The 22,617-nt window shown below is 51.5% G+C and overlaps 7 protein-coding genes across 7 annotated transcripts; 5 read left to right on the plus strand and 2 right to left on the minus strand.

The window, feature by feature from the left end:
* CC77DRAFT_1002295 (hypothetical protein) lies at window positions 1-2,115 on the plus strand (the record flags this gene model as incomplete). The annotated part of the gene is made up of 2 exons (XM_018523182.1): window positions 1-1,936; window positions 2,003-2,115. Exons 1-2 carry the CDS (start codon window positions 40-42, stop codon window positions 2,113-2,115), a joined length of 2,010 nt encoding a protein of 669 aa, XP_018379237.1. The 5' UTR covers window positions 1-39.
* Window positions 2,116-8,305: 6,190 nt separating this feature from the next.
* Window positions 8,306-9,266, minus strand: CC77DRAFT_585005 (hypothetical protein). The gene has a single exon (XM_018532367.1). The coding sequence runs from the start codon at window positions 8,956-8,958 to the stop codon at window positions 8,371-8,373; it is 588 nt and encodes a 195-aa protein (XP_018379238.1). The 5' UTR covers window positions 8,959-9,266; the 3' UTR covers window positions 8,306-8,370.
* Window positions 9,267-9,402: 136 nt separating this feature from the next.
* On the plus strand, window positions 9,403-10,169 carry CC77DRAFT_1035985 (hypothetical protein; the record flags this gene model as incomplete). Its single annotated transcript, XM_018526980.1, has 2 exons — window positions 9,403-9,839; window positions 9,887-10,169. 2 exons carry the CDS (start codon window positions 9,403-9,405, stop codon window positions 10,167-10,169), a joined length of 720 nt encoding a protein of 239 aa, XP_018379239.1.
* A 693-nt stretch (window positions 10,170-10,862) lies between these two features.
* Window positions 10,863-15,760, plus strand: CC77DRAFT_1100372 (ATP-dependent DNA helicase). Its single transcript, XM_018530066.1, has 2 exons — window positions 10,863-11,198; window positions 11,247-15,760. Exons 1-2 carry the CDS (start codon window positions 10,920-10,922, stop codon window positions 15,531-15,533), a joined length of 4,566 nt encoding a protein of 1,521 aa, XP_018379240.1. The 5' UTR covers window positions 10,863-10,919; the 3' UTR covers window positions 15,534-15,760.
* On the minus strand, window positions 15,686-17,666 carry CC77DRAFT_585042 (hypothetical protein). Its single transcript, XM_018532368.1, has one exon. It carries the CDS (start codon window positions 17,242-17,244, stop codon window positions 15,961-15,963), a length of 1,284 nt encoding a protein of 427 aa, XP_018379241.1. The 5' UTR covers window positions 17,245-17,666; the 3' UTR covers window positions 15,686-15,960.
* A 177-nt stretch (window positions 17,667-17,843) lies between these two features.
* CC77DRAFT_1035988 (manganese and iron superoxide dismutase) lies at window positions 17,844-18,831 on the plus strand (the record flags this gene model as incomplete). Its single annotated transcript, XM_018526981.1, has 3 exons — window positions 17,844-17,909; window positions 17,961-18,129; window positions 18,188-18,831. The coding sequence occupies 3 exons, from the start codon at window positions 17,844-17,846 to the stop codon at window positions 18,829-18,831; spliced, it is 879 nt and encodes a 292-aa protein (XP_018379242.1).
* A 1,106-nt stretch (window positions 18,832-19,937) lies between these two features.
* Window positions 19,938-22,487, plus strand: CC77DRAFT_1014438 (hypothetical protein; the record flags this gene model as incomplete). The annotated part of the gene is made up of 3 exons (XM_018523897.1): window positions 19,938-20,135; window positions 20,334-20,590; window positions 20,684-22,487. The coding sequence occupies 3 exons, from the start codon at window positions 19,938-19,940 to the stop codon at window positions 22,485-22,487; spliced, it is 2,259 nt and encodes a 752-aa protein (XP_018379243.1).
* Window positions 22,488-22,617: the final 130 nt, after the last annotated feature.

Below are 22,617 nucleotides of genomic sequence, written 5' to 3' on the forward strand. Positions count from 1 at the left end.
CATGACCCTTGGAACGGACAAGCACCTTCGCGTTCTTCGATGGTCCCTCGATCCGGTCATGTCGTTTTCGACCCTGCGAGCGACCATATCAATTATTCAGATTACTTGATCGATGTAGACTCATGGGCAGCTCAATACACGGATCCTTCCTCCTTGATCTCGCCCAGCGAGCCTACTACATCGTTCCAAGGGGACCTGTACTTCCCGCAAGGGCAGAACCATCCTCATCACTCATACGACCATGTACCACGGACGCAACTACCGACTCATCAATCGATTGAGATGCAACTAACGCGGGCATCACCACCACCTGACCAGCAGAACTTCGTCAACTACAACGCATCGTCTAGTCTTTTTACAGATAGTTACATCACTAGCAACCAATTCCCTGCCCCACCGTCGACAGCATCGTCAACAGGTTACCCTCCAAGGTCCCCGTACCAGCCAGAGATTAGCCCTTCTGCACCCAGTCCAGGAAGTTCCGACGGCATGTACTCCTCGTACCAGCATTCTGACCCTGGAATGATGTTCGACCAGTATCAGCCTCCACCATATGCTCATATGCAACAACTGTCGCAGATACAACAAGCCCAACAACCTCCTATCAAAGTCGATTACTCCGTCATGAGCGGTGTGCCAGAGACAAGCTTTGATGCATCTCCTGAGCCAGAATCGTCCCAGAGTGCAGCACAAAAAGCATTAGCGGCGAAGTCTGGGGGCAGGGCGTTAGGCACCCATCTCGAGCCAACTGTTGCCAAAGCAGCGCATGACATGCGCAAGATCGTTGCATGCTGGCACTGCGTGTTGCAGAGAGATAAATGTGGGCCAGGCGATATATGCGAGCGCTGTTTTAAGCGATCACAGCGACCGAATGCCGATTGCGGCCTTGGATGCAACCGGCTGAAGCTGATCGACTTGTCGCCGTACTTTCTACCTTCTCTAGTCACGCAGATGCATGAGGACGCGAACTTGACGCACTTTGTGACTCAGTACATCCAGCAATGGGGGAGCGTCGAACTAACCGTGATGATGACATGTGGTCAGGACAGCATGCCCCGGATACCAGTGAAAGTGTACGAGTTTATACCCCGTGGAGATGCCCTACTGGTACAGATCCAATACAAGACTGATCCTGTCACGCACACAAGAGTCGCAATCCAGAAGCAAAGCCCAGCCTTGGGCATGGTACACATCAACCACAACGAAGAGAAGAAGTACGACCGATACATCACCGAAATCGTCGACCACCACCTTGATGCCTTTGGCGAACTCTGTTGGATGGAAGACGACAACGACTTCCAGCAGAAACTCTTCAAGTTGATGACGCGCGTAAAACCCAAGTCGGACGACGAAGCAAAGCTACTGCGCGAGATCTTCCGCCTCATCGTAGTAACATTCATCATGTCGCATACGCTCACTATCGCCGAGGAAACGAAAGTCGATACACTATCGCGTATGCACTCGTACAGCGGCCACAACTCCTACGTCGAAAACTATACATCGCCGCGCATGACCAACCGGCAACTCAAATACTTCTTCTCACGCCTTCAACGCTCGATCCAAACCACTGTTCTCAATAAGCTTCAACAGATCTTCAAATCTTCCAAAGGTTGTGACAAATGGCTTGCGGCATTTATTGCAGTGTTAGGAATGTGCATGGCACTTGAAGACCAGCAAAAGACCATACATCTTGTCATGTCTACCAAGGCTACCACAGAGGGCCTAGATCAAAGAGATGCTCAGAGCCAGGCGGATATCGCGTGCCGTGAGATCGATAAACGGATGCATTTTGTGCAGCAAATATTCCGATGGAAGTACAACCGCAAGCATAATCCCATGCGTGATGCAGATCATGACTGGGAAAAAGAGGTGGGTTTTGGGGATGCAAACAGTGTGAACTTTGTGAGGCAGGTTGCGCAGTTAGTCAAGGAGAACAGTGAGTACACCGAATGCCGCTCCGGCGTGGGCATGCCGGCTGAATATGTTGCTAATGAGAATTCAGTTGATTTCCTACAACAACGCCAGGCGGTTAGCATCTCGAGTGATAACCAGACGAAGTATACTTCACGCCTTGTGGGACAGTTCTTGCTTTCCTTCTGGCTTCCCAGCGTATAGGTCGCTTTGGTTGATTGGAAGGCTTAACGTCCTTCTCGAGTCCACCACCGAGCACTGCGGGCGTTTGCAGTATCCACTTGAGGATGTCCTTTTGACGCGATTTTCACAATCTTTGTGTTGTGTGATAGTCCTTTACACCTTTTCTTTTGTCGCGTTCGAGCCTTCGCGGTCAGGCTCATGCTCACCCTTCACTACTTCGCGCCATACAAAATACGTTGGATGAATTTTTCTGGTCTACGACTTTACGAACTTCACCGCATTCACGCTTCTACGGGAAACCGATCCATTCTTATACCCTTCGGTTTCGTCACGCAATGTCACATTCTTTTCTTGGAGATCTGGAGGCCTGCGTCGTTGTTTGTAGCAGCAGCAACAGCAGCATATATCATGAGTAGTCTAATGATGTTACACTTTTGCATGCCATTTCTTGTTAAAGCTATGTGTTGTGATGTGCAGCGAATTACGATTGCGTTATTCCTCTTTTGCAACTGCCTTCGCGCTCGGGTATACTGATCACGAATACTGTCACCTGCTCGCCTTATGACATGAAGGAGACTTCTAGCCAGGGCAAGCCAGCGCTCAAAACAAATAGCTCCATTCAGATGCCAAGTAAAGGCCATTTCCAGAACACGGACAATGTTAAGTAATCTACTCCCGTCCCGACATTCCAGGCGGAAGAGATCCGAATGGCCTTTGCGCATCAACCGTACCTGCCGTATGCCCTCCAGTTACCAAGATCTACTTCTAACGACCCGCAACGGCAGTGGCGCAATTGCGATCGCCGATTAAGTTCTGTCTACATTTCTAGACCTACACTAAGATAACGCATTTCCGCATGTGTGCGTTGTCGCGAGCGCGAAAGCGAGTAGACTCAAGCCTCCAATTCCATCATTTCGTGCTAGTGGTAAGCTTTGGTATGTCCCGAAAGTCTGGAAAGTGGAGGCGGATGGACGTGTGGCGAACTAGGGTAATGTTGCTTGATGCAGGGTAATAAGTTTGAGCTAGAGACGCCTGGATGGACGCCTGGAATGAGGAGGTATTCGGACCGAGGAATGCTTGATTATTATGAGGTGGTGTGTAGAAGAGGGGTATGTGACGGATGGGTGCGGTGGTCTGTGAAGATTGGGGAAGACGGAGATCAAGTCTGATTGTATGTGTATTCGTGTATTGAAGGAATGACATATAGGAATAAAGTCTCGGTCAAAACAAATGAAAAAGATGCTACCGATTAGGTAGTTGAACGCGCGCTCCAAGTCCTCCCATGTCATGAGTAACAGAAGAGAGGAAATGCTAAACAACAGGTGGTATACCGAGAACTCCGTGGCAAAAATGCACAAGCAGACCAAACGTCCCAGCCAACATTACTTCCATTACCGACAAATGAAACGCGATCAGATGGAATGAACTTCCGATCACACATGCAGTAGCTCACTTGAAGCTTGACTACAGTCGTCTGGAACTTCATCCTCGTCATCACTACTCTTCATCTCGCCTTTCTCAAGTTCTATGCTCATCCAGCGCCAGTCTGAGATAGAGAAACTCTTCTTGTTACTATTGCGGCCAGTCAGCACTCTGCTCGCCGCAAAGTAACAAGAGAAGAAAGCAGTGGTGGATTACCTACTACCTGGCCTTTGACACATTGGCCTTTGGAGGGGTAGTTGCATTCGGAAAAAGAAGTGCAAGGCCCTCTTCCCAGCCCCTCTCGGTAACAATGTCGATGACGGCCCGGCCGGCTTCGTCCTGCAATTGGAGGTCAGGAGGGCCACCCATGTCGATGAGAAGCTTGAGGATCTCAGCGTCTCCATTCTCGACAGCTTGCAAAATCGCGTTCCAGCCGCGGTGCATCTTGTTAATATCAGCGCCACGTGTAAGCAGCATCTGAATGATTTCTGTGTCGCCGGAGTAGCGGCGAAGGGCCTTGACGATCGGAAGATGCTCGCCGGGGGCGTTGGGGTCGGCATTGGCTACGTCGAGGAGGTAGCGGACAATGACCTTACGCTCCTCGCGAATGGCTGTTGTGAGTGGAGAGAAGACACCACAGTTTTTGTCTTCGACGCTGACGCCTGCTGCAAGGAGGAGCTTAATGCTTTCAAGTTGGTTGGCTACGACAGCCATCTCGACGACACCGCGGAAAGCGCGCGGGTTGGGAGTTGCAGCAAGGAGCTTCTTAAGGATGGCGGGACGCTTGACGGCCATGCACAGAGGCCAGTCCTTTCCACGGATAGCTGGGTCCGCGCCACGAGAAAGGAGGATATCGACGAGCTCGCCATGATCGTCGTTGATAGCAGTGGTGAGCGGTGTGCATCCGTCCGGTGTTCGATCGTTGGGGTTGACGCCTTGGTCGAGCAGGTAGATCATCGCGTCCTTGTCGTTGAACTTGACAGCGGTTTCGATGATACCTTTAGGTTTGTTAAGGTCTGCACCAGCTGCAACCAGTTGCGGTAGGAAATGTGTGCGCTTGTGTGTAATACTCTTGAAAGCTGGGTATTCCGCTGCGTTGAAGTTTGGGTCTGCACCATGCTCTAGCAGATACGTAACAATCTCGGGGCTGTTATCACGAATGGCCGAGCAAAGTGGTGTGTAGACGCCATCTTTCCGGACGTTAGGAGATACGCCAGCTTCCATAAGGATCTTGATGGAGTCCAGCTTCTTCAAACTAGAAGCCAATTCCATGACACCAGGCGTCTTCTTGGTGTCAGCACCGCGAGATAGCAGCAACTGAAGGCACTTGGGCTTGTAAGTGGATGGCCAGAGTGGATGCTTAGGACCCGGAAGGTTGGGATTCGCTCCGTGATCGAGCAACACCGTCATGAGATCTACACGGTTCGCCTGGATAGCCTGGAACAAAGCAGTTGTGCCTTCTCCATTCTTCGCATTGGCATCACCGTCCTTGCTCAAGAGCATCTCGACACACTTGGGCGAGGTGGTCTTGTTCATAGCTGAGACGAGTGCTGTAGAACCGTTCTCCATGACGAAACCAGGATCGCCACCGTTGGCGAGGTATAGCTGGACGAATTCAATAGCATTCTGAGACACAGCCAGTGCTAGAGGTGACTCGGAATCAGGGCCGGCAGACAGATTAGGATCTGCTCCGTGCTTGAGGAGTATCTTCGCGCTTTCAAGGCACTGAGAACGAGTTGTCGCAAACAGGGGAGTAACACCCTCACGGTCGAAACCATTAGCATCTGCGCCATATCGAAGAAGTAGCATGATACTTTCCGCGTCCTGATTCTGTGCAGCGACGCGAAGCATCGCGGACTCCATGTGAGGTTCAGCCTTAGCTCCACCGTCTAGAAGCTGCTCTAGCATGCGATGTCTCCTCTGCTCAACAGCATTGAATAGTGCTGCCTTGCCACCAACATTCTTTGAGCCTCCACTCTGGCGAGGTGCCCAGTGCGGCGATGTGATGGCAGAGTCGACTTTAGACGAAGAGTGATGGTCGTCCATATAGCGCTCGCTGACGCTGAGACCATGTAGTTTTTCTTCCATTGTGGGTGACCGAGTGCTGGAGTGCGAAGCATAGTCCTCGTACACAGGATCCTCATGCCGAATATTCTGATGGTACATTGTATCTCTTGTTGATTCGCTTGAACGCGCACTGGCTGGCGCGCGCCAGTTTTTGTGTAGATCTACGATTCCGGCTGATAGACCAGTGTCCTCATGTCTGAAATGTGAACTGTGACTGTCATATGAGTGACCCTCCTCATGGCGAAGTTCATTCAAAGATGGTCTGTCCATACGGTGCGAAGCATGTGAAGGTGGCAAGAGTGGGTGATCTCCATGATGGCTTGGAGCCTTCGTTGGAGGTGTTGGTGGAAGATCAGATGTCGGCGCTGGGTGTAGAGGCGGAAGGCTGGAGGCTTTGCTTGGGTTCAATCGCTCCAATGCAGCAATCAGTCCGGCGTATCCAATACCCATGGAGGCATCAGCTCGTGCATCGCCAAGTGTCCACCTGAACATGGCAGAGCTGACTTTGAGGGAGTCACGGCTCCGTGAAAGTGTGTGGCGCATCTTTTCAACGTCTGTATCGGCGAACATCATTCGGAACTTCATACCGAATCCGCCTTTGTGGTTCTCTTTGTCGACAACTAATGCCGTCAGCAATAATTCACCGTAATTGTTTGAAGATTCAAGTTCAGAAATGAAGAACTCAAGAAACCAGACAAACTTACATTTGTTAACCATTTGGGCCAGAACAGAGAACTCTTCATTAACCTGACGGACCCTCCTGTCAAGTTCTTGAGATACCTCGACTGGGAATCCACTCCGTGTCTTGGACGCTTCCGTAACTCCAGCTTCGATGGACCATAATACTTGGCAGAGCTCAATGAACTCTCTGGCGAGTGGCTCGAAGCCATGAATAGGTGTCTTTGCAGTGCTCAGATATTCGAGCATGCGGATGGCAATGGTGTTTCCCTGTGCATTGACCCGCTTGCACAGATCAACCGACGTTTCTTTTGCTGGAGCCATAACGAAGATGGTAAAAATGAACGAATGCTGGGGAAATCAAAGAGACGAGCAAGCGGGTCAATGAGGCTTCTTTACAGTGCACTCGAGGGCCCTGACTAAGAACTATCTCTGGCCCACTGCAAATACCGTGGTAAGCCAGGCCGTCCGCCTGCTCTAGCCCGCATGAGCATCGAGTCAAGGAGGCGCGGCCAGGGCGAATCGCGTCGTGTCATAGCCCTAAGTTTGTAGCGGAGGCTCTAAAGGCCCGGAATAAGGTTTGGGTTATCGCCTTCGCCGGGGTTAGTGCCAAGATTTGTATGGCAACGCCCTAGGTTGTCCTAGGGTTATCCTAGATGACACCTGCCATTCCACGTGAAAATGCGCGTGCATAAGGGGAAAACATACGGTCGGTGCTGTGGGCCGCAGCCCATATTCGGGAACATGTCGAGCGCCATATAGTTTAGCAAACTGTAGCACCAGTGAATATCATTTTCCATTGCCGGCAGCTCCCTTCTAGCTGATAGTTGTGACTGCAGCCTGCAGATTGTGCCTGCTGGCACAGCTGCATGCCACACTACTACTAGCCGAGCATCGTGCGGGCTGATCTTCTCGGAACTCTAGTCCACACCTAGATGGCTGCCTCGTGCTGCTTGCATGCATGTATGAACTAGGCGTTGGTCATGCGAGGAGCTGAAACCCCTCCAACTACTTTATGACTGCCATACAAGATAGCATCTCGAGAACTTATGATAGTGAACGACGCAGAACTCAGTAGCTTGCATAGCCGCTTGATGCAAGTCATTTGAGATCTCCCGCTGATATTCAATCCCGCAAACGAACTGCGCATGGGTGTAGTCGTGGTTGCATGAACAAGGCGCCGAACGTAACGGGAAAAGCAAATGAGCATTTGCCTACCAGCCACACACTGATAATTCCCATCTAGGGTCCGTCGGTCGTGTCCTTCCGCGTGGTCTAGCTCCACTCGTGATGATTTTGCATGCAGTATACGCGCGCAAAGTGTCTTCGCGCCGCACGGCCCGACGTACAACAATTGAGTAAAGGATGCGCCGTTTCGTTAGAGTGTGGTGACGTTCCAGAAACCTAAAGCTCCTCGCCCCGTGAAGAGGCGCTTCGGTGCTCTAGGGATTGCCAGAAGGGTCGCCGAAGCTTCGTTGAAACTTCGTCTACCCCTGGTTGCGAAATCGTATCGCTAGCTGTGCCGCACAGAATCGATCTATGGTCGGTGCCACCAACAGCCACAGCGAGGCCTGACCTCATCGGACATATCTCCGCTATGCTCAAAATCCGTTTCGACAAATGACAAGGTCTTAAAATTTGAATAATCAGAGTGTGGGCCTGAGATTCTTCGTCCGCGAGGGTAGCGGAAGGCCTAGCCAGCCCATGAGCGTGTCGAAGCCGTCAAGATGTCTTTCATGGATGTCCGATATAATTGGTCCCAAACTAGGTTTTGCGGTGATGCAAGATACCAAAGGGCAAAGATTGGCTCACTAGTCCCGGGTCTCCAGCCAAGCACGTTGCGTGCTCTTGCCGAGGAAGAAGGTACCCGGCAGCTTGCTGATAAAGAAGCTCACAGTGAGTCGTGTATGACCCAGTCGGGTGTCTCTCGACGTTTCAGGCCGTTTGAAATGAGACGTTGGCCGTGGCCCAAAGTCTGAACGTTGCAATGATCTTCATGGAAAAGCAAACCTTGGGCGCCTGCGGTCATGCAAATCCTCCGCAATTTCTCATCTCGGGCTCAGATCCTAGGCAGCCTAGTATGGCGCTAACGCTCTACCGCGGACCGCGCTATAGATAGTGCGCGCCCAGTACCTGCGAAGGCAGGAATTCTGGGCCGTTCTTGAACAAATCGCCGTTTCTGCTAGCTGAATGGGACTTCGTCGGATCTATATTGATTTGGCCGATGTACGGGCTCGGGTCGCTTTCCAACGGACATGAACTTTGGTGGCAAAGTATCTGTGACGAATCTCGTCGCTCACGGGTTAAAATGAAGAAAAAGCGTGTCATGGAGCGGCACAGCTGTGCAAGGTCGAGGATGGAGTTCTGAGGAAGGGTTTGGCATGACGATAGAAGACGAGTCAGCTTGGACTCGGAAGCACGGAGTCTTTGCGCTTGGCGAGTGCTTTGAAAGGTAACGACAGCATCGGTACCGCAACCCGAGATATGAGGCCTGTCGCTCTCCACTCCACCAAACGGCCTCCTTGCAGTGGTGCCCAGCTTGGAAAACTTGTGTATATCCTTGTACTTCGGTCGTAGCTTCGAAACGCACAATATGCAGGTAGTAGAATATATCACAGTCCCCGATACCGGGTTACCTGAGCTGAGGCAGGACGACCCTCGAGCCTCGCAGCCACGGTCCGTGTGTGTGCGTGACATGCTCAGTGCTGGCACTTGCACTGGTTGAACGTATGACCAGTGCGTTGAGAACGATCGATCTAATGCGTGGTTTGCTCAATGTAGAAATCCCTTCAGGATGCTTCAAGGCGATAGGCGAGGACATATGTGGCGCGCTATGGGATCAAAAGGGCCAGGATCTAGTACACATCTCATCTCGTCTTGCGCGTCGCTTACCTGGATCGATCAGATGTGGCGCGATCAAGATCTTAAGCAATTTATTGGACGTGCTGTGAAATCTACCGAGAGTTCAGCCTGGTTGTGGAGATGTAAGACGGCAGCTCTGGTGCCTGGGTGACAGCGGACGCCAAAGGAACACGACATCATGTGACTGTTGTGCCAAGGCATGACTAGTGCCGTTGTTCGCGATGACCGCGAACAACGGCACGACAACAGTAACGGCCACAACCCGCAAAGGTTTTCAATATGAGCGAACAGCAGCTCCCCATTGCGCGATCCGAAGATGCGATGCCTGCCGATCTTTCTTCCTTCAACGTCACCGATCTCCTCAAGACGCCGCACAATGCGCGCCTCCATAAAGAAGTGCAGAACCTCAAGAAGCTCATCAACGAGCTTGTAGACTACCAGCTTGCTCACCCAAAGAACCCGAAGTCGGGTTCGCGCGAAGATATAGATCAGGAGAAGAAAGCTACGCAAGAGATTCAGAAGAGGGAGAAGTACATTCGCGCGCAACTGTCAATTGTCAAAACTCTCTACCGCCAAAGCGTATTAAAAGTGCGCGAGGAGAAGGCGAAGACATCCGATGACAGGGCTGTGAATGATGCGCTGATTCTGGGCCTTCACAATCTCAAGTATGAGGAGCAGTCGCTGCGTTCTGAGATTTCTGCTGCCGAGAACTACGAGTATGTCCCTATGCGAAAGTTTGCGTTCAAAGCTGATACCTGTACAGCCACAAATATATGAAACTGCCACTTATCTCTCGCGAAGAGTTCCTTGAACAGTTCCCCGAACACAAGGAATCGACCGAACACGACCTCATGACCGCGCGCATCGAGCACGAACACCAAGTCCGTCTCAAGCTCGAAGAGGCACGACAGGAGAAGCTCAAGCAGAAGCAGAAGCTCATCGCAGAGGTCAAGAAGGGGAAGGACGATCTCACAAAGCTAGATACCATGGTCGAGAAGTTCATCGAGGCTGCAGAACCGATCAAGAGAGTGCTGGCCACGGAGTAAACACCTGCTACGGAATTATATGGATTTGACATTGCGTAACACCGAGACTATGCTCATATCTGTCCCTAGGGACGTCAAGATTGTCGAGAAGGATGAGTACAAAGCGAAGGCCCGAACACAGGAACCTTCGGCTGTCCAGACGGGACTTCGGTTGTCGCCTGATGACAAACGCCCCGCGCCGAAGACTTCTCCACTGTGAGCCACTAGATCGCAATCATCCGACCATGGACAGCCGACGGCATCACGCATACACGGGCCATCTCCAACGATGTGTTCAGTTGTGGTACAGGATTATATATGTCTCTTTGGTACACTTCCGTGCCTGTTCTTTGAGCAAAGAGACAGCCATTGTTAGGGCGCATATAGAACAGCCTACCTTATGAGTGGTTGGAACACGTCATTGGCGCAGGAGCAATGGCAACTTGGAGATTGCTTCAACCATGTAGATGAAAGAGACAACTAGCTAGTTATTACCAACAGTCACTTTTGGCACGAAGCCTAACGTTTGATTTAATCTCTCCAGATTTGTTGTATTCACGCGTGAGGCGAAGAATTCTTCACAGAGAAGGTTAGCGGTGAGGGGTCATAGTGAAGGCGGACCATCTTGAACTGATGCCTGGTTGTGGGGCTGACCCTGGTTTATCACTTATCTTAGCGTGTCCGCGATGGCCGACATTCGCTCATACCCGCGTTCGCCTCGTCCCTTGTTATACCACGGCTTTCTCTTGACACCTTGAGTCGACAGCCATTATGTCTTCTTTAGAGGGCAGTGCTGAGCTGCTGCGTGCAACTGCCTTTTCTGTGGCCGACGTCCGGAGTCCTGGCGGGCCATCGTCGCTTCCGGCGCAAGATGCCTCGAGTTGCATCCGTACTATACAAGACTTATTCGCAGCACCTACTGCGCTTAAAGAAGAAGAACCTTCGCCCAAACGACGCAAATCCAGAAATGGCAATGCCATTCCAGTACGGCCGCAGGCGGACTCTAACGAAAAGAATAGTGTTGTCTTAGCCAACGTATCCATCGATTTGGTGAGTAGGCTGGTCGATTCTTATGGAGTCCAACTAACATGTCTACAGAACATGCCTACCCCGTCGCAAGACTCCTTAAGTATCACGTATACCCCGGCCATATCGCAAGAACCCGTAAATCTAGAGCTTGAATCCTGTCGGAGAGACCACACAGGAGATACTCTTCAGATGAAACTCTGGAACGCTGTCAATGAAACGGGTGTCGACCTGGTTGCCACAACTCCCTCACCTTTCATAGATTCGGTCATACCCCACCTACGGAATGCCTCTGCACTTGCCACCTCGCTTCAGGGCAAAAGACACAAACCTGTTTCTCGCGCGGCTTTCTGTCGATGCCAGCTGCACCCACCCACGCACGGGCGCACTCAATACAAGTTGGTAGTGGAGATACGGTGGACTCTGAACATATCTGTGGTTGAGGATCCAGATATTCGAGGCCATTACATGAACGCGGACCTGAAGCTCCTCTCGAAATACATGAGCGATGCGGCTCCGAGAGGCGACAAGTCTTGGACCCTATCCGACTTTTACGATTCCGTACATGTACCACCCGCGAACACAGAGATTTCACCGCTTATCAAACAAGGTTTGATCGACACCAAGCTTCTGCCTTTCCAAGAAAGGACTGTTGATTGGCTCTTGCGTCGAGAAGGCGTTGCATTCTCATCTTCTGGCTTACTGGAGCCTTTTGTCAACACTTCACCACCAGTATCATTTAGGCAGACACAAGATGTGGCAGGAGTACCGTGCTACGTCAGTCAGCTGCGGGGCACTATAGTCACCAATTTAGATGCAGCTAAGGACGACACCCTACAGTCGCTGCGCGGTGGTATACTCGCCGAAGAAATGGGCTTAGGTAAAACCGTTGAGCTAATCGCGCTCATATCCCATCACAAGCGCGACATCCTCGATGGTAACATCTATGATACATACACTGGAGCTCAGGTTAGGCCTTCAGGCGCTACACTAATCATTACTCCTCCTTCGATTCTGGAACAGTGGCTGAGCGAAATACATGCTCATGCTCCTGATCTTAAGGTCTGCCATTACAAGGGTCTCCCCTCTCAATCTGCACCAAAGAAAGACCATGCCACAGCCACAGTCGACTATCTCATGCAACACGATGTAGTAGTGACGACATATCAAGTCCTTTCGAAAGAGATCCACCACGCTGTACCTCCCCCTGATCGCAGCTCTCGACGTCCAAAACGTCAGGACCGCCGGCATAGCCCCCTTGTCGGCATCTCATGGTGGAGGGTCTGTTTAGATGAAGCGCAGATGGTTGAAAGCGGGGTCAGTCAGGCCGCCCAAGTAGCTCGAATCATCCCCAGATGTAATGCATGGGCGGTTTCCGGAACTCCTCTTCGCAAAGACGTCCAGGATTTACGTGGCCTCTTGATCTTCCTTAGGTGCGATGCATTTGCGAACAACAAGGCGGCCTGGACTCGTCTAGACAAGGTGTCTTTCAAAGGCATCTTCAACGAGATTGCTGTGCGAAACACAAAAGCAAGGGTTCGTGATGACCTTCAAATACCACCGCAGAAACGTGTTGTCATCACTGTTCCGTTCACGACCATCGAGGAGCAGCATTACAATGAAATGATGCGTCAAATGTGCGATGCATGCTGGCTCACCCCCGGAGGGCAACCGAAAGAAGAAGGTCGCGATGAGACCCACCCAGAGGTTGTCGAGCGCATGCGAGAGTGGCTAATAAGATTGCGCCAGACCTGTCTCCATGCAAACGTAGGTCGAAAGAACAAGAAAGCGTTAGGTGCAAAGAACGGTGCCTTGCGTACCGTGCACGAAGTTTTAGAGGTCATGATAGAGCAGAACGACACAAAGTGGAAGGCAGAGGCTCGCGAAATGGTTCTGTGTCTGATCAAGATGGGTCACATCCAAGCATACGCAGGAAACTTCGCCAATCGTGCAAAGTCGTCGCTTGAATACTATGATAAAGCGCGGACTGAGGCACAATCATATATTGCGATATGCAGAGCTGAGTTACTAGCGGAGCAGCAGAAGCTAGGCCGCGTATCCACAGGTGGCCTCCACGGGGCTGATGAAGACGAAGACATCGACGGAGACAATATGGGTCGCATTCCAGTTCTGCGCAAATCGCTCCGGTCATTTCTAGAGCTTGAACATGCAGCTCAATTCTTTACCGCCACCGCCTGGCATCAGATCAAAGAAAATCCACAATTGACAGAGCCAGACTCAGATGACTGGCGCGAGAAAGACAAATTGGAGACGGATTATTACGAAGCGGCCAGGGTAATTCGCCGTGAACTCCTGAAGGAATCGAAGGGCAGAGCGCAGCAGCAAATGGCTAAAGTCGATTCAAGAAAGCCTTTCCACCAGATACCTACAATAGCTGACCTTCCGGATCTGGGAGGTATCGAAGCCCGGAAAATTCTCGATACGATGGACAACCTCAGCGATTATCTGAACGAGCAAGCCCAGTTGATACAGACATGGCGTGCGAAGATTGTTGACATTCTCCTAACACGCCTGGTGGATGATGACGACGACAAGGAGACGACGGGTGAAGAGTACGACGATTCTCTCAAAGCTCAGGACGAGCTGTACGTTTACATCATGGCTCTTCGAACCCTTGTTGCGGACCGTAATGCTGCTATCAACGGTCTGCAGGATAATCTTGTCGAACACGAGCTCAAGGCTGCCGAAAAACAAGCCCTGAAAGGGGACGAAGACAGTGATCGAGGTCACGCGCCTCAACTTCTGCTTGAAGTTATCAATACACGACGTGGATTACAGGCGAAGTTGCAAGCTGGGTCCTTGAAGGGTGTTGTATCTAGCATTCGCTCGCTGATCACTGCTTTGCAATGGAGAGCCAACAGCGGCGATGCTCGGGCTTCCTCAGAACTTGGCATTCTTCAGAAACAAAATGCCAAGGTTCAGGCCGTTGTCACAGAACAAGCGAAGGCCATTACCGAACTTGAAAAGGAGCAGGAAATGTACCGAGGTACCATGAACCAGCGTCTGGAATATTATCGGCAATTCCAACACATCTCCGATACCGTTGCAAAGTACAAGGAGGAACTAGACAACACATTCGACTCGCGCGAGTTCGACAAGGCCAATCAATTGCGAGAGAGAAAAAAGGATCTTGCTAATGGCTTCAAGACGAAGTGCACTTATCTGAAGCATCTCCGGACTGAGAACCAAAATGAAGCGGCAGCTGAATGCATCATTTGTAGGGACGACATCGAGATTGGCGTCTTGACAGCTTGCGGTCACAAATATTGCAAAGAATGCATCAATCAATGGTGGCAGGTGCACAGATCCTGCCCAACTTGTAAGCAGAAGCTATCTGGGTCCGATTTTAAAGACATCACATTCAAACAAATCGCGATCAGAGCGAAGGAAGAGACAACCACACCTGCCAGCCCGACACAAGCTTCCACGCCAGACTTTTCGTCAACCACATCTATCTATTCTGATATTTCCGATTCAACGATGAAAGAGATTAAGATGATCGATCTAGAGGGTTCATACGGCACAAAGATCGACATGATCGCGCGCCACCTAATATGGATCCGTAACAACGACCCAGGCGCCAAATCGATCGTTTTCTCTCAATTCGGGGACTTCCTCGAAGTGCTTCGCGATGCACTCAAGAAGTGGAAGATTGGCGCCAGCAACATCACCGACAAAGACGGTATCCGGAAGTTCAAGGCTGATGCTAGCATCGAATGTTTACTCCTAGATGCCAAAACCGATTCTTCGGGCCTAACTCTCGTAAACGCAACGTATGTCTTCCTCTGCGAACCACTCATTAATCCCGCAATCGAACTCCAAGCCATTAGTCGCGTCCATCGAATCGGGCAGCAGCGACCCACAACAGTGTTCATGTACCTCATTAGCGACACGGTAGAAGAAGCCATCTATGAGATATCTGTTGCCCGCCGCCTCGAACACATTAGCAACAATACATTGTCCAAGCTACCTACGCAATCCGGATCCACGACCCCCGCTCTCAAAGAACAGACTCTCGATGCTGCAAACTCGGCTGAACTCCAAAACGCACCGTTTAAGCAACTTATGCGCAAAAAGGGCGAAGGTGAGATTGTCAAGGAAGACGATCTTTGGCATTGTCTGTTTGGGAACCACAAGAAAAGGACGCAAGCTGTGTTGGAGAGGGAAGTTGGGCGAGAACTGAGGGCGCAGGCTGCCGAGGCAAGGATAGCGGGTGAAGGTACTGTGGGATCGAGTGGCGCGTCGGTAGCTGCTGATGTGGACATGGCCGGTGGTGATCTCGTTGAGACTTTGCCGATCGTTGGAGGAAGTTCGCGGGATGGTGTTACTAGATTTTAAGAGTGTTTGGTAGGGCGAGGAGGTGCATGGGCGTTGCATTGAGTTGATACGGATATATACCCAGGGTATACTTGATTAGGATTTTACGCAAAGAGTCTTCAGACATGTATACATAGTTATGACAATGAGACGCCTAATGACGTGTACGACCATGAGGCAGTGGAAGATGTTGATGTTGATGGTAATATCGATTTTCGCCTGGTAAAAGGAACAGCTCGTAGAGAGCGACTAAAGGCCTGCCTATGTGGTATCATATAAAGAAAAGCCAACGCCGAAGCCAAATGCAAATGCTGTGAGGTTGCCAGCCTACCATAACGAAATAAATGCTCAAACGCCTTCTCTAGCAAAAGAGGCATCAAAGAGTGTAGAATATATGTACGAAGAGAAGAGAAAATCATGGAACAAACATGAAGCAAAGCGTCGCAGTCTAAGCCCGAGGCGTCCTCCACGCCTTGACCTCCTGCTGCGCGCTCTCATCAAACCCCGCCCTCTCCATGAGTTTAGTAAATGTTGTGTTGGCCGAGTCGGTTGTGTAGCGATTATCGCGCCGCATACCCGGTGCCTGTGGCGGAGCTAAGAAACTCGGTGCAGGCATCAAGACATCGATAGTTTCTGAGCTGCCGCTCCTTGCCACATTGGGACGGTGTTGTCCTGGCTGTAGTGTGTTGAATGTCTGGGTACTCGTACGGAGGGAACTCGTGCGCCGACTGGCAGAGTGGATGCGTTTCGGTTTCGGGGGCGGGGTTTGGTAAGGATCGGTATATGGATTTCCTGCACGGACGGGGGGAGCGGGATTTGATGGGAGACCACCCGTAAACCCAAAGTTTAGTTTGGGAGTGCGGTCCCACATGCTTTTTATCCTGGGTGTGAAGCCGTGGATAGGTGGGTTGGCGTTTGTTTCCTTCATGCCTTGGACTATTCGGTCTGTTGAATTGGGGCTTGAGTGGGCGGAGTGGCTGCCCCGACGCATGAAGTCTGTCCGTGCAGCGTGTTGAGGGTCGTAGATGGGGTCGCTAATTTGACGAGCTACATGGCCAAAGTCGCCAGAGTAGCGCTCCTTAGACTGGGATTCGCGTCTTTTCTTGATGATCCAGATCAGGGCCAAGGTGCTGAGGGCGCCGATGACTATGCCAGGGAAGAAACCGGCTGCAAAGGACTTTCCGTCGAAGCCCTGCTTTGTTTGAATGGGTGCGGTTGCTGGGCAATTGGAAGTCTGGGATGCGGAGGCGGGGCTAGTGGAGGAAGGCGTTGCGTTTGCGGATGATGTTGGAGATGGGGTCGGTGATGGGGAGGTGTCTTTGGCGCACATGGTGCCCTGACATGTGTAGCCTAATGAACAGCATTTGTCACCACATTTGGGTAAGTCAATGCCGTCGGTCTCGGAGAGATGCATTTGGTTGTCTGGGTGCAGGGTAGCGTTCAGCTGCGTGGTGTCGCAAGTGGTTGGCTGAATGTAGGCGCAGTCTGAACCGGATGGGCAGCAGATGACTGATTGTATGTCTCCACCGTTGAGAGCCATGCATGTTGAGTCCTTGGGACAGCAAAAGGAAGACGGGAAGTCTGATCCGCACTGCTGCAGGTCTGCGTTCCCTCCGCATGTTTCTGCTTGACGGAGAAAGAGATGCGATGCATGTGTAGCTGTGATGAGCGAGGCAAAGAGGCATACAAGGGATATCCTCGAAAGCCTGGGAGACGATGTAGCTGGAGCCATTGTCTTGGAGATGGAAGCGTGGTGACAGTATTATGGTCAAGAGGTCGGACCGGCGAACCTCAAAGAAGTGACTTGAGCGTGTGAAACAGTGGGATAAGGAAGCAATCCGAAAGCGATATGGAAGCGATATGAAAAGAGACGTACGAAACAATGGAATGAGCAGACAAAGACAGGCCCTACCTTTGGGATATTTACTGCGAAAATCTAGAGACGAGTGACGTTCCTCACCGCGAGATGGGAAAATTGGGCTCTATCGTGTCCACCCATCTCGTCGGCTAAGTTCCGAGAATAGAGCTCTGTTTCGCGCCGAGTGGACAATAGGCATTGTATGGCGGGTGTAGGGTTTAGCTAGCACGGTCGCAGTGGCAGGTGACTCTGGTGTTTGTGTGGCTATGCATGGACGGGGAGTCGAGTGGATGAAACGTGTGATGCGGGCGCTTGGAGGGTGCGAGGTTTTGCCCACCAGGGCTGCCGTGGCGAGGACGCGTCGTGATTGGATGGGGGTTTTAGCGCGATGATTCGAGCCCGGGAAAAAGATGAGCTTGGAGAAACGACTTGCCGACGACAATTCGATCGCTCGCCCGACAATCACCACACATATGATGATTACACGGTGTCTGGCCCGCCGGCCGGGTGCATTCCAGTCTGTGGCCGGGGCTTGGAGGGTACGCTGGGCTGTCAACCATATACGTCGTGGGTGAACTGACGTGGGATAGAGAATACCATCGCCCGCCGCCCGCAACATCTACACGGTGCCCCCACTGGACAACCATGCCGTGATCGAGCAGAATGGCGTCCCCGGGCTGCTCTCGCCAAAGGGCTTCAACACCGCATACACCGAATACCAAGGCCACATTGTTGACGAGTTGAATGCGTCGACAGCGGGTACGATGAATGCAATTCAAGACCAAGACTGTGCCTGAGGCTAATGTCGCTCTTGCAGGTACACAATTCGAGAACCAGGAAGCCAAGGCTCTCGTTGTAGACTTTGCCCGCGATCCGATGAAAGCCTACGCCTTCAACATTGCCAGCATGGCCTTCAACAACCATTTCTTCTTCCGCGGCATCAACGCCAATCCGGACGTACAGTCGCGGCCGTCGACCGACCTCACCAAGCAGATCAACCGCGACTTCTCGTCCATGGAAACACTGCGCGAAACATTCCTCGCCACGGCCGAGTCCATGTTTGGCCCCGGCTTTGTCTGGCTCGTGCAGACCAATGACACCAGCTTCGGCAGCCTGCGCATCTTGCCCACATATCTCGCCGGATCGCCGCTGTCAGGCGCTCACCACAGGCGGCAATCGCACGACCTCAACACACACAATGTCGATTCATATCAGGGAATGAACAAGGTCGGGTCGTTTGGTGCGGCGTCGCAGCAGCAGGATTCGAGGGCCAAGAAGCCGTTGGGCGGCATCGATGTAGTGCCACTGCTGTGCGTAAACACATGGGAGCATGTCTGGTTGCAGGATTACGGTGTCCGGGGCAAGAGGGCATTCCTCGAGAAGTGGTGGGACAGGATTGACTGGGACTTCGTGGGGCAGAACGCAACGCTGTCGCCCAACCAGAACCGATCCTTCTACTAGGTTATGGATGGGGGCTGTATATTGCATGTAGACATATGTGTATAAGACATCTGAAACGACATGAATGCATCTTTGCATGGTCCGTCTTGGGCATGTACCTCTACAGGCATCTAGTGGCACACACCGAAATGTCATGACCACTTGTCGTTGCATTCGCCGGAGCCGTGAAGACTGCATGCGTCCTGTCTGTATGGGTCGTCGTTGCCCAAAGCTGCCGGTGAACTTGCTTGGCGAACGCATTTCAACACTTGCAGCCCCTCAGACATTGCTGCAGCTGCAAAGAATTCCGAATCATGCACATGCCTTGCTTCCCCGCGTCGCGAATCATACCAAATACAGCGCGCACATGTACTGACCTGTAGCACATCACCATCAGAAGCCCAAGCCGGGTCTGATCAACAGCCAAGTTCTCACCGGATCCTCCATCTCACGCCACCATATACCGGCCTCTCAAGGCGGATCCAAAGCATAGATTCACGACGCGCTTGTCTTCTCTTCTCAGCTTGAGCCTCAAAAGCCATCATGTGGCCAACCCTATCCCGTATAGCCGGCGTCATCCTGTGCCACACCATTGGCGCGCCTCTAGTCAACTGTTGACGCGCAACGCTCGAAGATTCTGCCCGCGGATACTTCGGGATGAGAATTTGGACAGATGCATTGGAACAGAGGGCTTCGGCAAGTCGTCGAGTTTCAGATGCGGGCGAAAATCCTTTGAGGCTTCCTGTGCAGATGTAGCCATCTGTCAGAAACACTGAAGAGGGCGCACAGCCTCTGCCTTGCAGCTTACGATGTACCGGTCTTCGCGGAGCCTTGTGGCCGCTCCTGCATGAGTTGAACGGTTCGCGTGCTTGCCTGCCTTCAGCCGTGGTCTTGGCCAATCACCAAGCCGTGATCTCCGCCCGATTTAGTCGTCGGTCAATGAGAGCCCTGCATTAATTCCTACACTATGACCTCACACAACTCTAGGGTTAGTTAGTTTGGAACACATATCGAAGGATTTCGACTCTGTTCGGTTCGGGTGCTTCTTCCCCAAGACTCTATTTCTCCACACCGCTCATTTCGCCACTTTTTTTCCATCTAGGAATCGAATTCTCAAGGAGAGAGAGATGGCGGTGTTAGCAGATATTCTACCGGTGGTTTCGAGAAGCTCAGCTCTCGCGCTGAAACTCTACGGTATTGCTGCTGAGTCACCTGGGTCAGCGAAAGATTTAGTTGGCGTTGCGAATAGCATAAATGGATTTGCTGCAATACTGAAGCAGTTGGGGACTATTATCAAAGAAGATGATCGTCTACCATCACCTGAGGTACGTAAAGACGATCGCCGTGGATTTATGAACGACACAACGATGGGGGGTCGTGAATGAAGTTCATGAGATAAAGATTTTGAGGTCGCTGCGAATTCGTTTTGTGCGATTGAGGCACTTGAGACGCAAGAGATCCGAAATATATGTCATTACATTACTTGACAAAGCTCTGTCGTTCCTCGCTGATTATAGACATAGGCTATCGATACTCTGGACGACGTCATCGATCAAGCCCAAACATTACTTACCAGCTTTGAATCGACTTCATCAACCGAGGATGAGAAGCATCACGATCAAAGAGACATTTCCCGCTCTACTCAAAAAATTCGGTCTCAGTTAGATCCTTCAACCAAGGCTAGCTTGGACTATCTCACTGCTCACCTGGAGGCCCTGAGCATGACGCTCTCTGTCCTGCTACAGACGCTCTACGCAGCGCAGACTATAATGTGGTCAAAGTTAGTTCCGTCCCCTATAAGGCATCTAGCCTTCATTCAGGCTGCTACGCATGGCTCAGATTCCTTCCATGGAGTACGCTAACAGCGCCATAGAGTACGTCCTACGGTATCTCCACAACAAGCCGCCAAACTTGTTGATAGTGAAAGGATCCAACTGGAAACGTTGATTGTTCAACAACAATTGTCAATTTTATCAGCCTCGAACCTCTACGAAAATTTATCTCAATCTGATGCGCGCCTGTTGTTGATGGAAGGAGACAGTTCTCAGAGTTTGGTCATCACTGGGCGGGGCGAAACCCCTAGGTCATCTACCCTACGTTCGTATCAGGATGAAGATTTGACAAGTCTCGACACATCAATATATACTGAAGCGAACGGATTACCAGCAGTTCTGACTGCATCGGCTTCACGTGTCGAACACTTGTTGCAGCGATGGACGAGCCTCCCTCTATTTGAACGCCGCTTACAAGACGAAGAGCGCGAAAGGCAGAGGCAAAGATGGGAAACTCAACAAGCCACTGTGGAATCTGATAGCGAAGAGGAAAGTCACACGTCAAAGCTGTCAGGCGACGGTGCTCGCCGAACGCACAGGTCAGGAAGCATACAGCCACTATTTACTGAGGTCAATGGCACGCCTAGTCCGCCACAGGAAAAGCAGTACGGTCCCACCACGCCGCCAACACCCATCGCTACACCACGTACGTCACGAACAAGTATGCCACCAGCTACCAATGAACAGTACCCAACTGCATCACCCCGATCGAGTTTGGGAAGTTTGCCGGTCGAGGCAGCCGCCGCGGTAGAAGCCAAAGAGGAAGACAGCGAAGCCGATCTAGAAATTCCGTGGAAGTTGTGTACGCGTAAATACTACTGGCGATTTGTTGATGCTAAAATGGTCAGCTCAAACACTGACCAGGCATACTCTCTGGCGTATTTGGAGCGTAGCAGCTGGACTGAGATTATGGCGAGTTGGGTATGCAAGGAAGCAATCAGAGAGGCGGGTTTCAGATACACATCTTACCAAAAGGAGCGGAAGGACAACAGGAGGATAAGGGGCGAAACATGTTTCTGTATCGAACGGCCACTACAGTTCGAACAGGTCAAGCGTCTTGTCGAACGGACAGTTGACATATACCGAAAGGCAGCAGCACCTACTCCACCTCAGCAGCCACAAGTTAGGAGATCGTCTTTCAATCGTCCCCCGCCGCCACATGGTATTCTGAAAGGAGGCGCATTCGATCGGAACCGAACACCAGTGCCTCGGAGCACACACCCCCCGCTTGACCGCTCGAACACCTCAAACCACCTCCCGCCACCACCTGGGCCACCCCCACTAGATCGATCACTCTCAATGCCTGGACCCGGGCTCATTCCACCACCACCAACCCAGTCAAACGTCAACTCTCGGACTCCAAACCTCCAGATACCAATGCCAAATCAGTACGCCCCTCAGCAACCGCCACTTCCTCAGTCTTCACGACTGCCTCAATACCCACCACAAACCAATGGCTACCCACCACAAATGATGAACACAACAGCAACACCTCAATACTTCCCACCACCACCACCGGCCAATGCCCCTTTCACAAACCCACCTTTACCCTCACATTCACAGCCTCAAAACCAGAATTACCCCATACAAGCGTCTCCTCTCCGCCAATCCTACATGCGTCCAAGCAACCGACGGTACGACGATGACTTCACGACATCTGAGTCTGAACTCGAACGTCCTAGACGACGTAGGTCAAAGTCGAGGAGTAGAATGTATGAGAAAGAGCGGGAAAGGGAGAGAGATAAGTATGGAAAGAAGAGTCATACAGGAAGGAAGGCGGCGGCGGGCGCCCTATTGGGTGTTGGTGGGCTGACGGCGTTGTTGGATGGACTGAGTGGGCTGTAAGTTTTACAGACCTTTACTATCTTGGCTTTCCTGTCACTTGATGTGCTGATGTGGAGAGGTTGTGCCCTCTCGAGTGAAGTGTGTTGTATCTAGCGTATACGTAACGTGTATAATGAGTCATGAAATAATG

Source organism: Alternaria alternata (genome assembly GCF_001642055.1).
Source record: "Alternaria alternata strain SRC1lrK2f unplaced genomic scaffold CC77scaffold_37, whole genome shotgun sequence".
In the NCBI taxonomy this organism is placed as follows: Eukaryota; Fungi; Ascomycota; class Dothideomycetes; order Pleosporales; family Pleosporaceae; genus Alternaria; species Alternaria alternata.

Excerpts from the sequence above, each read along its gene's own strand:
- CC77DRAFT_585005 (XM_018532367.1), bottom strand. The coding sequence starts at position 8,958 with ATGTCACGCACACACACGGACCGTGGCTGCGAGGCTCGAGGGTCGTCC.
- CC77DRAFT_1100372 (XM_018530066.1), top strand. The coding sequence starts at position 10,920 with ATGTCTTCTTTAGAGGGCAGTGCTGAGCTGCTGCGTGCAACTGCCTTT. Across the intron at positions 11,199-11,246 it reads CCAACGTATCCATCGATTTG|AACATGCCTACCCCGTCGCA; the intron begins GTGAGTAGGCTG and ends ACATGTCTACAG.
- CC77DRAFT_585042 (XM_018532368.1), bottom strand. The coding sequence starts at position 17,244 with ATGGCTCCAGCTACATCGTCTCCCAGGCTTTCGAGGATATCCCTTGTA.